The sequence below is a fragment of the Protopterus annectens genome, chromosome 4.part0 (genome assembly GCF_019279795.1).
Source record: "Protopterus annectens isolate FY-2018-M chromosome 4.part0, PAN1.0, whole genome shotgun sequence".
Lineage (NCBI taxonomy): Eukaryota > Metazoa > Chordata > Ceratodontiformes > Protopteridae > Protopterus > Protopterus annectens.
Window position 1 is genome coordinate 1,010,955,392 of NC_056733.1, and position 14,587 is coordinate 1,010,969,978.

The 14,587-nt window shown below is 35.3% G+C and overlaps 1 protein-coding gene across 2 annotated transcripts in view; it reads right to left on the reverse strand.

The window, feature by feature from the left end:
* The window catches only part of CPLX2 (complexin 2), a 1,020,782-nt gene that overhangs the window by 731,303 nt on the left and 274,892 nt on the right, over positions 1 to 14,587 (reverse strand). For both annotated transcript variants that reach the window (XM_044068948.1, XM_044068949.1), the window contains exon 2: positions 8,165 to 8,277. In XM_044068948.1, coding sequence (XP_043924883.1) covers positions 8,165 to 8,195 — 31 coding nt within the window. In that variant the 5' untranslated portion in view covers positions 8,196 to 8,277. The remainder of the gene's footprint in view (positions 1 to 8,164; positions 8,278 to 14,587) is intronic.

Below are 14,587 nucleotides of genomic sequence, written 5' to 3' on the forward strand. Positions count from 1 at the left end.
TAGAAAATCACAAAGCCAAGCTCCAAGGATGCCACAAACATGAACCAGTTCCCAAAACACTGTTTATTTAGCGCTTTCGTCTGGTTATATCCTATGACTTCTTCAGAATAAATGAGAAGCAACAATGAAACTTATTTAAAATCATAATTACAATCACATGGTCTAAAATTATTCAATAACTGAAAACTATTAATTAAGACATTCAAATTATCTAATTAACCCCCCCCCCACAAAAAAAAGGCAGCCTTAAAACAGTGTGAACGCAACCTTAAATAACTAACAATGCTGAAGTTGTCATTCAGCCCTGGTGGAGAATAGGCATTAAGCTTCATCTACCATAGTAATTCTCTGAATTCCACCATATCAGCCCATGGTCCACCACATGGGTCTTTTTTAACTCCCTTTAAAACAAAAAACTTAAAATTGTGCCCTGGACAAACTTCTAAATGCTTATAAAGAGCATTTCTAGTATTTCTATTACTCATATCTCTTACATGCTCATATATTTGCTCTTTGAATTTTCTTATAGTCTTCCCTATATAGTATCCTTCACACTGGGAACAAACTGCAGCATTTCCTTACAATGGATATAGTAAATCTGTGTAATGTGATACCCCCATTGAGTAATTATGATTTTAAATATGTTTCAGTGTTGTTTCTCATTTATTCTGAAGAAGTCAACCTGACAAAAGTGCTAAATAAACAGTGTTTTGGGAACTGGTTCATGTTTATGGCATCCTTGGAGCTTGGCTTTGTGATTTTTTCAGTTTTTGTTCTTGTGGTTCTAAGTTTTTATAAACCTATGCAACATTAAAATCTGCCTTCCTACATAATTTTATAACGTACTTTATTAGGTATCTTGAACTCCTTGCAAGTCATTCTTTACTGAAATGAAAGAACATTAAACTTTACAATGTTTTCCCTTTTACAATATCAATCCATTTACTTACTACAAGATGTTATAGCTGGAACAACTGTATAGACTTATAAATGTTGTAGTAAGTAAATACTTTAGATGACTGTGTTGTAAGTATGTTTGTTTTTTTTCATGAGAAATGCTAAGAGTTGTTTTACTGAGAACTGTCTGAAATACACGTGTTAATATAAATGTACTGTGATGGAACTTTTCTTCCTGGACCACCACTGAAAATGGGCCCTGCTCAGTCAGAGTTTCCCATTAACAAAGAAAAATAAAGCAATAAATAAAATAAATGTAAGTATTCGTGCATGTAATAACTCATGTGAATGTATATCTAGTTCTTTACAGATACTAAATTGATTCTCCATCCTTACCATTCCTGTGTCTTCTTTTTTCACTACTGTTCTGTATTCTCTATTTCCAAACACCTTCTCTTTCACCCCACAATGTAATTTAACTTTACCCTTCCTTTTTAAATTAACTTCCAGATCTGAAATTGTATTTGTAGTGAATTACAAACAATTCTGTGGCTAAAGTTTAAAACTAATCTGACCAAACACTTTTTTCCCGTGATTATAATGTTTCTGTATAACTAGTTGAGCGATTCATTTTATGACTTGCATACAGACTATTCCATTCACATTCGTACAGAAAAAGTAAAGCTGCTAAGAATATTAAGGACACCAATGCTGTTCCATGTTTAGCTTGCCTGTCAGCTTCATCTATGACTGACTCAGTGGGTTAAGGGTACAATCTGGTAATGAAATTCACCATGTTGTTCTTGGTTTAATTCACTAAATCTTCACTTTTGGGCAGTGTAGCTAAGCAAATCACTGAATAAGAGAGTGCCCTCAGGTCATTCTTTAGTACAGACACTTCGGTTCAATTAACGAATGAATGCAATAAAAACAAAAATGATGGTGAGGGTCTCACCCTAGCAGTTATTTACGACTATTCAATTGTTTTAGAGGCATCCTTTTGCAAATAATGAAAATGAATTCATGCTTTCACACCACCAGAAAGTAACAAACAATGTGCAAAATCTTGGCAGGCAGTCGATTGCCACTACATGTTACATTTCACCCCACACTGCTGACCACTGCTAACATCAACCTAAATGCACTCTCATATCATGGTAATTTCACATTCCATATGACAAGCAGCACTGACTGCCCCACTGCCCCTGCCTTAGACTTCGGTCAGGAATGACAGTGTGCAGACAGAATACACTGAAAACCAAGGAAATAAACACACAAAGTTTCTGCTGTTTCAGTTTGGGAAGGTTGCAGTGTGATCTGTAGCTGTACTAGGACAAGACCTGAACAATGACTAAATATTAAGTAAACCAATGTACCAGAAACAAATTACAGAACACTCATAGTGAGGAAAAAATAAAAAATAAAAACAATGCGAAAGACAGCTTTTCTGTGACTTTGATTATGCCTGGCAATTCACTCTTCAGTAACAAATGGCACAGTCTGAAATAAAGAAAATGTACAGTAATCTAACATGACAATCTAAATAAACTAGACTTTGAGTCACCAATTGTACAGATAATCATAGAAGCTCTTTGTTTCTTTTCTGCAATCATTAAACAAAATGATACAAAGTTAATAGATATATTCAGCCTACCAAATCTAGATTAAAACAGATTTGCAGTCCAGACTCATGGAGCGACTGACTTTTAGGCAGTGTAGCTAAGCAAATCACTGAATAAGAGAGTGCCCTCAGGTCATTCTTTAGTACAGACACTTCGGTTCAATTAACAAATGAATGCAATAAAACCAAAAATGATGGTGAGGGTCTCACCCTAGCAGTTATTTACGACTATTCAATTGTTTTAGGGGCATCCTTTTGCAAATAATGAAAATGAATTCATGCTTTCACACCACCAGAAAGTAACAAACAATGTGCAAAATCTTGGCAGGCAGTCGATTGCCACTACATGTTACATTTCACCCCACACTGCTGACCACTGTGTAACCACATCTCTAGGATCACACCAGTTACCCAGATTAAAATTGTTTTAGAATTATACATACCACTTCACAATACACCATACAGTCATGTCTGTAAGTGTGGTTTGCATTTGTGAAATGCCAATTCATTGTTGCCTTTAATGACACATACTAGATCATGTCTACATGTGTCCCTGTCCTCTTATCCATGTTATAGGTGTTCCTGTGCTGTTGTTAGATGGTGCAGGTGTTCTTTTGCTTTTGTCACGTTATAGGTGTTCCTGTGCTGTTTTAGATGGTGCAGGTGTTTCTGTGCTGTTGTCACATATTATAGGTGTCTCTGTGCTGTTATCACATGGTGCAGGTGCTCCTGTGCTGTTTTTACATGGTGCATGTGTTTCTGTGCTGTTGTCACATGTTATAGGTGTTCCTGTCCTGTTGTCACATAGTGCAGGCATTCCTGTGTTGTTGTCACATGGTGCAGGTGTTCCTGTGTTGTTGTCACATGTTATAGGTGTTACTATGCTATTGTCACATGATGCAGGTGTTTCTGTGCTGTTGTAACATGTTATAGGTGTTTCTGTGCATTTGTCACATGGTGCACGTGTTCCTGTGCTGTTGTCATATAGTGCAGGTGTTCCTGTGCTGTCACATGTTATAGGTGTTTCTGTGCGTTTGTCAGATGATGCAGGTCTTCCTGTGCTGTTGTCACACAGTGCAGATGTTCCTGTGCTGTCACATGTTATAGGTGTTTCTGTGCATTTGTCACATGGTGTAGGTGTTCCTGTGCTGTTGTCACATGGTGCAGGTGTTCCTGTGCTGTTTTCACATGTTATAGGTGTTTCTGTGTGTTTGTCATATGGTGCAGGTGTTCCTGTTCTCTCACATGTTATAGATGTTTCTGTATGTTTCTCACATGGTGCAGGTGTTCCTGTGCTGTTGACACATGGTGCAGGTGTATCTGTGCATTTGTCACATGGTGCAGGTGTTTCTGTGCTGTTGTCACATGGTACAGGTGTTCCTGTGCTGTTATCACATGTTATAGGTGTTTCTGTGTGTTTGTCACATGGTGCAGGTGTTCCTGTGCTGTTGTCACATGGTACAGGTATTTCTGTGCTGTTGTCACATGGTGCAGGTGTTCCTGTGCTGTTGTCACATGGTGCAGGTGTTCCTGTGCTGTTGTCACATGTTATAGGTGTTACTATGCTATTGTCACATGATGCAGGTGTTTCTGTGCTGTTGTCACATGGTGCAGGTGTTCCTGTGCTGATGTCACATGTTATAGGTGTTTCTGTGCTGTTGTCACATGGTGTAGGTGTTCCTGTGCTGTTGTAACATGTTATAGGTGTTTCTGTGCATTTGTCACATGGTGCACATGTTCCTGTGCTGTTGTCATATAGTGCAGGTGTTCCTGTGCTGTCACATGTTATAGGTGTTTCTGTGCGTTTGTCAGATGATGCAGGTCTTCCTGTGCTGTTGTCACACAGTGCAGATGTTCCTGTGCTGTCACATGTTATAGGTGTTTCTGTGCATTTGTCACATGGTGTAGGTGTTCCTGTGCTGTTGTCACATGGTGCAGGTGTTCCTGTGCTGTTTTCACATGTTATAGGTGTTTCTGTGTGTTTGTCATATGGTGCAGGTGTTCCTGTTCTCTCACATGTTATAGGTGTTTCTGTATGTTTCTCACATGGTGCAGGTGTTCCTGTGCTGTTATCACATGTTACAGATGTTTCTGTGCATTTGTCACATGGTGCATGTGCTTTTGTGCTGTTGTCACATGGTGCAGGTGTTCTTGTGCTATTGTCACATGTTACAGATGTTTCTGTGCATTTGTCACATGGTGCAGGTGTTCCTGTGCTGTTGTCGCATGTTATAGGTGTGTCTGTGCATTTGACACATGCTGCAGGTTTTCCTGTGCTGTTGTCACATGTTATAGGTGTTTCTATGCTATTGTCACATGGTGCAGATGTTTCTGTGCTGTTGTCACATGGTGCGGATTTTTCTATGCTATTGCCACATGGTGCAGGTTTGTCTGTGCTGTTGTCACATGGTGCAGGTGTTCCTGTGTTGTTGTCACATGTTATAGGTGTTCATGTGCTGTTGTCACATGGTGCAGGTGTTCCTGTGCTGTTGTCACATGGTGCAGGTGTTCCTGTTCTGGTGTCACATGGTACAGGTGTTCCTGTGCTGATGTCTCATGTCATAGGTGTATCTGTGAGTTTGTCACATACTGCAGGTGTTCCTGTGCTGTTGTCACACAGTGCAGGTGTGTCTGTGCTGTTGTCACAGTCTGCAGGTGTTTCTGTGCAGTTGTGACATGTTATAGGTGTTTTATACATTTGTCACATGGTGCAGGTTTTCCTGTGCTGTTGACACATGTTATAGGTGTTTCTGTCCGTTTGTCAAATGGTGCAGGTGTGTCTGTGCAAGTGTGTCTGTGCTGTTGTCACATGGTGCAAGTGTTCCTGTATTGTTGTCACAGAGGATTCATGTCACTTTATCTGCCATTCAGAATGAACATTATGCAATTAACTATAGACAGCAATATGCATATTTTAAACTGATACCTGCAATGAAACAGACACCGTACTATTCCGGACACTTCAAAAGAGTGCTTAACAAGCTTGCCTTTTTTCAATTTTTACAGCATAATCATCATACAACATGCACTGCAAAACATATTATTCTTTGTTTTGAAAATTAGTTCTGTAGACTTAGTGCACCATAGAAATTATACTCTTTGTTTCCTTGTTAGAGGACCCTACCACAATTTACCTAGATGTGTACCACCCAAATTTTAGCACTGAAGTACACAAACTGCTTATACATACTGACATATGTGTTTCAGTTGCTTAAAATGCACACTATATGTGTTTATATAACTAAATATGGTAGGACAGATATGTTTTCTGTATTTATTGTTTTATTTTTCCCTGTTTAGATGCATTCACTACAAATTGTTCTTGTGTGTGTTATTTTGTAGAATATCTCTTTGCTTGCATCAGTTAGAAGTTTTATCTGAGTTTCTATAGTAAATGTATTTGATAAGCTAGACCTCTCCAGGTAACAGCTTGTAATTTATAAATAAATACATTTAAAAAATTAAGACAATTAGAAGTTGGGTTACAGAATAAGCAAATCAGAGTACATGGAGAGTACAGCTGCTAAATGCAGACATTTGCCCTGTAGTGTGATCTGCCTCTGGGCTACTGCATATTGCACCCAAGTAAATAAATTGGCAATTACTTCCTGATTCAGACAAGGACCTAGGATTTTTGTTTTTCTTAGTCTACATCACTAGGTTGAAATGGAATTATTATAAACAATAAAATGATGTATATGTAAATATCTCTTCCGATCAATAAATGTCACCAAAACAAACAATCTATAAAACCTTCATTACAAGACTGCCATTTTCCTACAGGCAGTAATTCCTTAAAACTCAGTGCCCCAGATTGCCACTAGTGCAATAGTCAATGCATGCTTTGGGCAAAAATATTTCACATAACTACATCAGCTGTTATAATATGCACCTAGCAATGCCCTCTGTCATGATCCAGGTATACATGCAAATATGTTATGTCTCTGGAAGAATGACTGTCTCATACATAGCTTTGACCTCATGTTGTGATTCTATGTTCAACTGCTGATCTTGTTGCTGGAGATCATGTTTATTTACCAAACCCCATCCTTAGCAGCCTCATACCTAATTTATTTATTTATTTATTTATTTATTTTGCAGAAGGTCAGGCCACATTACTAGATGGTCTTATTACTAGAGTAGTTTGGTCAGGCCACATTACTAGATGGTCTTATTACTAGAGTAGTTTGGTCAGGCCACATTACTAGATGGTCTTATTAATAGAGTAGTTTTCTCATCCTACTCTTATGATTCAGTCAAGTATATTTATAAGGTTATAAAGTATTCCATTTTACAGAATACACTGATGGAGTAAATCTGCTTCAGACACTTACTATCCAGTGGAAATAGTCCGCTTGCATCTCTCTGGATCCCTAATTATCCCATCATATTCCTCAAGTAAGAGTGGAATCTCATACAAAATGCAAACTGCAAAGCAGATGGATGGTTTATACTACCACAAATCACATGCTGTGTTTTCTTATGTGCCTTATCATGTACTCGGTCACCTGCAGTTTGTGTATTAGGTGCATTTATGAAATATGTTCCTTAATAGCTCTCTCAGTCACTCACACTCTTTGTCTGTTTGCATTTCTGTCTGTCTGTCTCCTCTCTCTCTCTCTCAGACTAAAATCGGACACGTTAGTGTAGATAACTGGGCACATCTTAGAATGTCACTTCATTTCACAGTGACACAGCCTGTCTGCACTCCATAAAATGGGACAAACTACTGACCATTTCTTTAAAGGACAGAGTATACATACCATCTTGTCTCACATCTCCCTTAGGAGGACTTGCTAATGGTGCTAAGGAAAGTAAGCAATAAACCATAGAGTATTGTAGTATAATAATGTGTTATACATAATGTGAAATATACATTGTTTAACCTTCAGTTCCAGACAGCATAAGTGAGACCAAATTCATTCCCTTTTTCAATTTTCTTTAGGATTGCTGTTAGCCTTCTAACATTTGAAATTAACACATTCTAGACAAAAAAATTAATCTGCTTTATTTATTAGAGTTATGTGCCTTCTACTTCATTTTTGTTTGTTTGTTTGAACAGTCATTTTTATTTCTAATAGAAATCTTACTTTACAATACCATTTCAAAACACAGGTCTGAATCTAATAGCTGTATCTCAATGACAACCTATTTCTCCAAAAGGATGGAGTGTGTTATCTTTCTTAAATCAGAGTATTGTCAGTAAACTGTTGAATAACTGTGACACATGAAAACATATTATGTTGTTCACTTCATGCTTCATTTTCTGAATACTCTTCCCAGTCAGAAACATCAAATCTGGTACTTGTATATAAAGAAAGATCTTTAAAAACTATACAAACTGCAGAACCTTGCAAGCATATACCACTGAATGCCTTTAGTTCATTAGTCTTGACCTATACTAAGTTACACGCAAATGATAATCCTCAAGGTGACTTAACTTACCGAGCTCTATAACATGCTACTTTGTACAAAGTTTTATATATATATATATATATATATATATATATATATATCAAGGATAAGGATTCTGGGAATGTGGTCTGAAGTTACTGAATAATTAGTCTCTGCAGACGACAGGCAAATAAAAACTGGTGCAATTTTAGTCCAGTGGAATGACAGGTGCTATGAAATCTTTGCACTTACCTCCCAAAGCTTGTTTCATGACAAAATCCATGGCCTTTTGTTAAATACGTTGCCCAGCGGATCACAAAAATCTCATTCAGGCAGTAACTTGAGATGTAAGAACAAGACAGTACCTACAAATGAGAGAAAATATGAGTTTGATATCTTCTTTATGTAACAGACATCTTCATCGCAGCATGAGATTTTTGGGACAGTGGGACTTTAGGGAAAACTTTAAAGAGAAAAAGTTACTGTTAGAAATAAAAAATAAAAAAAGTGAAGTCATGTACAGTAATAAAGCCATAGTATCTGTAAGTAACAGTGTCAAAATGTGTTCTGTAAAACTCAGCGTGTCAGCGACAAGGGATGAAAACTATCTATTTTCTTCTTTGGCTCATTTGCACTGTAATTAGCAAGAAAGAAGGCAGCAGAAGACAGCAGATAGTTACATCCTCATTAAAACTGGAATTTATACTTGGAGATACACACTCATGGGGCCTGTTAGAATAAAAAGATTGTTATGTTAAAACATTTCTCATCTGTGGTCAAATTACGCAGAGATACTTGCTTTAACTGAGATGGACTTGTAGCAATAACAAAAGGAACATGGCAGGCCACTAAGCTCTTGAACAGCTGTCTCTAATTTATCTTTATTCCCCTTTCCAATGTATATAGTATAATCTGATTACATAATTGTAATTATCTTCTTCATATGTATTATTAATATAAATTATGCACCAACAGGAATGAATTATCTGTCCATGTGTTACAGCATGTCAGATGTTTTTAGGCATTTCTTCCCAAGTTTCAGCTGAAAGGTTGTGATACCACTGATCATCAGCAAAACAAAATAATGTACAATAAAATGAGTGAGTAAATAAATACATAAATAAATAAATAACCAACATTTAGAGGGGTTCCTGTCAAGAGTTGCTGTAACTTTCCTATTAATTTTAATGACAGTCAACAATATTTTCTCTACAGGATCGTACCAAAATGTAGGCCTTATAAACCTTATGCATATGCCAGTTAACAACAATACAATAAATTAATTAATAAATAAATCAGCATCATTCAAATCATTCAGCTTCACAACTACTCTATTACAACTATGAATTCAAACTATTAAGAATAGGACCAATCCACTCAAACAACATCAGATCGAAATGTTTTCATATTATTTCTACAAAAACAGAACTATACAATGTCATGATAAATGAAATGTTTCAGACAAGTAAGGATTGGTCTATGTCATACAAAATTAAACAACATTCTAAAGACACATTTTTGTTGTCAGTAAGTTACTTTGGTGGACTTATGAATAAAGGTTTCTTTTTTAATCAGTCTTTCATAAGTGCTTTGTTTAGTAAATGAGATTTATACCCACAGAGACACAGATATCAGAGAAGGGCTACTTGACTTAGCCTCATCTGTCTAATCTTTTGTTATTTTATAAATAATAATACATCCTGTATAAGAATCACCTTTACATTGATCTTGTATATTATGTACAATGCCACCGTGTTTGATCCAGAAAGTGGTTAGAGAGGGTGATTTTTGCATTTCCCACCATCCTGAAGCTTAGATACTTTTTTGCATTTTCTATAAAGCAACAAACAGCCATGTTATCAACAATCCTTCTAGAAAATGTATTTTGTTTGACAATCATAACTCTGAACCTCTTAGTGCAAGAGATCTGGACAAAGCCTAAATTAATTGTGGGGCCAAAGGCCCAAACATAGGGACAGATTTTAAATATTGCTCCTATAATCTTGGAATGTTGCTGGTATAACAGGAGTTATGTCAGTGTGCATTTCCTGAAGGAAATGAATTCCAAAACTCATATGAATGTCATTATTTAGAGACTTCAATCCACTGTGATTCACTAGAAAACCATAAATTTTATGAGGAGCAGACCAAAATTATGAGGCAAAAATCTGGACAGTTGAAATCTATGTTGGCAATTACTGGTTTGTCTTGTCTTATTTACTTTTTTGATACCTAGGGTTGGTGTAATGTTGAGGGTTTTTATGTATTTATTTATTTATTTTTGATTATTGAAAAAGTCTGTTTGGGTAGGTGACCACTTTTAGCAGAGCAGAGACCTGGGGAGAAAAGCTGCAAAGTGAGCATTAATTTTACAGTCTTCATAAATGTTATAAAAATCTACAGTATAAATAATTATACCAAATTTGACATAATGTTAATATATTGGTTAAGAGTAGATACAACTTATATGACAAAGATTTAATATTTAGAGAAATGTTAGCAAGTTTAGAGAAATTAATGGTAGGTTAGTATACTGCAAACAGGAACTGAATTTGAAGTGGGAGAAAAATAAGGTAATGGTATATTTAGAGAGAGCGTCAGAAGACAGAAATTAATGTAATTAAGGAAGTGAGTGACGAAAGGAGAGTAAGGAGGTATAAGGTATAAATAGGTACTTCCTCATATTTAGGTATCTAAGGCATCCTTGGGTTGAGCAAGGCAAGAGAGCGATTTTTGGATAAGAAGCCTTTTAGAATGGTTTTAAGGGAGTAAAGGGAGGTTACTGACTTGTGACTGGAAAGTACAGAATTTGATTCTCACCTTGGGAAGCATTACCAGGGTTAAAAATATCCCCTGGGGTTGATAATCTAGCACCTACAAAATGGCAGTTCTTCATATTCCTAGTCCTTACGTGAGTCTCACTAGAAGCAAAATATTTGTGTTCAAAAACATAATGAACTGTACATTGTTTTCACACCTTCTTTTTCAAAAATAAAACTTTGCTTTTTTATTACTTTTCTTTTCGATTAGTATTACACACATGCAGTCCATTTAGGGGATCTTGCAAGTCCTGTATCTCCTGCTATACTAAGAGTTCAGTTCCTTCCTGCATTAAGCACAACAAGTTGTCCAGTACATTTCAAATAACACATTATCAATAAAATTTGCCAACGATCAGTAGGGGACCTATGATAAGTTATTCACATCAGAATCATTTTACTGTTTCAGTACTTCTGAAAGAGGTAAAGTGATTAAAACATATTGAGATTCAGTGGTGTTTGGAGGAGATGTTATTTAGTTTAATGAGTAAAACAGTGAGATTCTATGGTGTTTGGGGCAAATGTTTCTTAGTTTAATGAGTAAAACAAACTGAGATTCAATGGTGTTTGGGGAAGATATTTCTTAGTTCAATGAGTAAAACGTATAGCAATTCAATAGTGTTTGGGGAGATGCTTCTTAGTTTAATGAATAAAACATACTGATATTCAATGGTGTTTCGGGGAGATGTTTCATAGCTTAATGAGTAAAAAATATTCAGATTCAGTAGTGTTTGGGGGAGATGTTTCTTAGTTTAATGAGTAAAACATATTGAGATTCAATGGTGTTTGGGGGTGATGTTTGGTAGTTTAATGAGTAAAACATATTGAGATTCAATGGTGTTTGGGGGAGAAGTTTCTTAGTTTAATGAGTAAAACATATTGAGATTCAATGGTGTTTGGGGAGATGTTTCTTACTTTAATGAGTAAAACATATTGAGATTCAATGGTGTTTGGGGGAGATGTTTCTTAGTTTAATGAGTAAAACATATTGAGATTCAATGGTGTTTGGGGAGATGTTTCTTAGTTTAATGAGTAAAACATATTGAGATTCAGTGGTGTTTGGGGAAATGTTTCTTAGTTTAATGAATAAAGCATATTGAGATTTAGTGGTGTTTGCGGGAGATGTTTCTTAGTTTAATGAGTAAAACATATTGAGATTCAATGGTGTTTGGGGAGATGTTTCTTACTTTAATGAGTAAAACATATTGAGATTCAATGGTGTTTGGGGGAGATGTTTCTTAGTTTAATGAGTAAAACATATTGAGATTCAGTGGTGTTTGGGGGAGATGTTTCTTAGTTTAATGAGTAAAACATATTGAGATTCAATGGTGTTTGGGGAGATGTTTCTTAGTTTAATGAGTAAAACATATTGAGATTCAATGGTGTTTGGGGAGATGTTTCTTAATTTAATGAGTAAAACATATTGAGATTCAGTGGTGTTTGGGGGAGATGTTTCATAGTTTAATGAGTAAAACATATTGAGATTTAGTGTTTTTTGAGGGAGATGTTTCTTAGTTTAACGAGTAAATCATATTGATATTCAATGGTGTTTGGGGAGATGTTTCATAGTTTAATGAGTAAAACATATTGAGATTCAATGGTGTTTAGGGGAGATGTTTTTTAGTTTAATGAATAAAACATATTGAGATTCAATGGTGTTTGGTGGAGATGTTTCTTAGTTTAATGAGTAAAACATATTGAGATTCAATGGTGTTTGTGGGAGATGTTTCTTAGTTTAATGAGTAAAACATATTGAGATTCAATGGTGTTTGGGGGAGATGTTTTTTAGTTTAATGAATAAAACATATTGAGATTCAATGGTGTTTGGGGAGATGTTTTTTAGTTTAATGAGTAAAACATATTGAGATTCAATGGTGTTTGGGGAGATGTTTCTTAGTTTAATGAGTAAAACATAATGAAATTCAATAGTGTTTGGGGAGATGTTTCTTAGTTTAATTAGTAAAATATATTGAGATTCAATGGTGTTTGGGGGAGATGTTTCTTAATTTAATGAGTAAAACATATTGAGATTCAATTGTGTTTGGGGAGATGTTTCTTAGTTTAATGAGTAAAACATATTGAGATTCAATGGTGTTTGGGGGAGATGTTTCTTAGTTTAATGAGTAAAACATATTGAGATTCAATGGTGTTTGGGGAGATGTTTCTTAGTTTAATGAGTAAAAGATATTGAGATTCAATGCTGTTTGATGAGATGTTTCTTACTTTAATGACTAAAACATATTGAGATTCAGTGGTGTTTGGGGGAGTTGTTTCTTACTTTAATGAGTAAAACATATTGAGATTCAATGGTGTTTGCGGGAGATGTTTCTTACGTTAATGAGTAAAACATATTTAGATTCAATGGTGTTTGGGGAGATGTTTCTTAGTTTAATGAGTAAAACATATTGAGATTCAATGGTGTTTGGGGAGATGTTTCTTAGTTTAATGAGTAAAACATATTGAGATTCAATGGTGTTTGGGGAGATGTTTCTTACGTTAATGAGTAAAACATATTGAGATTCAGTGGTGTTTGGGGAGATGTTTCTTAGTTTAATGAGTAAAACATATTGAGATTCAGTGGTGTTTGGGGAAGATGTTTCTTAGTTTAATGAGTAAAACATATTGAGATTCAATGGTGTTTGGGGGAGATGTTTCTTAGTTTAATGAGTAAAACATATTGAGATTCAATGGTGTTTGGGGGAGATGTTTCTTAGTTTAATGAGTAAAACATATTGAGATTCAGTGGTGTTTGGGGAGATGTTTCTTAGTTTAATGAGTAAAACATATTGAGATTCAATGGTGTTTGTGGGATGTTTCTTAGTTTAATGAGTAAAACATATTGAGATTCAATGGTGTTTGGGGGAGATGTTTCTTAGTTTAATGAGTAAAACATATTGAGATTCAGTGGTGTTTGGGGAGATGTTTCTTAGTTTAATGAGTAAAACATATTGAGATTCAGTGGTGTTTGGGGTGATGTTTCTTAGTTTAATGAGGAAACATATTGAGATTCAATGGTGTTTGGGGATATGTTTCTTAATTTAATGAGTAACACATATGGAGATTCAATGGTGTTTGGGGAGATGTTTCTTAGTTTAATGAGTGAAACATTTTGAGATTCAATGGTGTTTGGGGAGATGTTTTTTAGTTTAATGAGTAAAACATATTGAGATTCAATGGTGTTTGGGGAGATGTTTCTTAGTTTAATGAGTAAAACATATTGAGATTCAATGGTGTTTGGGGGAGATGTTTCTTAGTTTAATGAGTAAAACATATTGAGATTCAATGGTGTTTGGGGAGATGTTTTCTAGATTAATGAGTAAAACATATTGAGATTCAATGGTGTTTGGGGGAGATGTTTCTTAGTTTAATGAGTAAAACATATTGAGATTCAATGGTGTTTGGGGGAGATGTTTCTTAGTTTAATGAGTAAAACATATTGAGATTCAGTGGTGTTTGGGAAATGTTTCTTAGTTTAATGAGTAAAACATATTGAGATTCAGTGGTGTTTGGGGAGATGTTTCTTAGTTTAATGAGTAAAACATATTGAGATTCAATGGTGTTTGGGGGAGATGTTTCTTAGTTTAATGAGTAAAACATATTGAGATTCAATGGTGTTTGTGGGAAATGTTTCTTAGTTTAATGAGGAAAACATATTGAAATTCAATGGTGTTTTGGGGAGATGTTTCTTAGTTTAATGAGTAAAACATATTGAGATTCAATGGTGTTTGGGGGAGATGTTTTTTAGTTTGATGAATAAAACATATTGAGATTCAATTGTGTTTGGGGAGATGTTTTAATGAGTAAAACATATTGAGATTCAATGGTGTTTGGGGAGATGTTTCTTAGTTTAATGAGT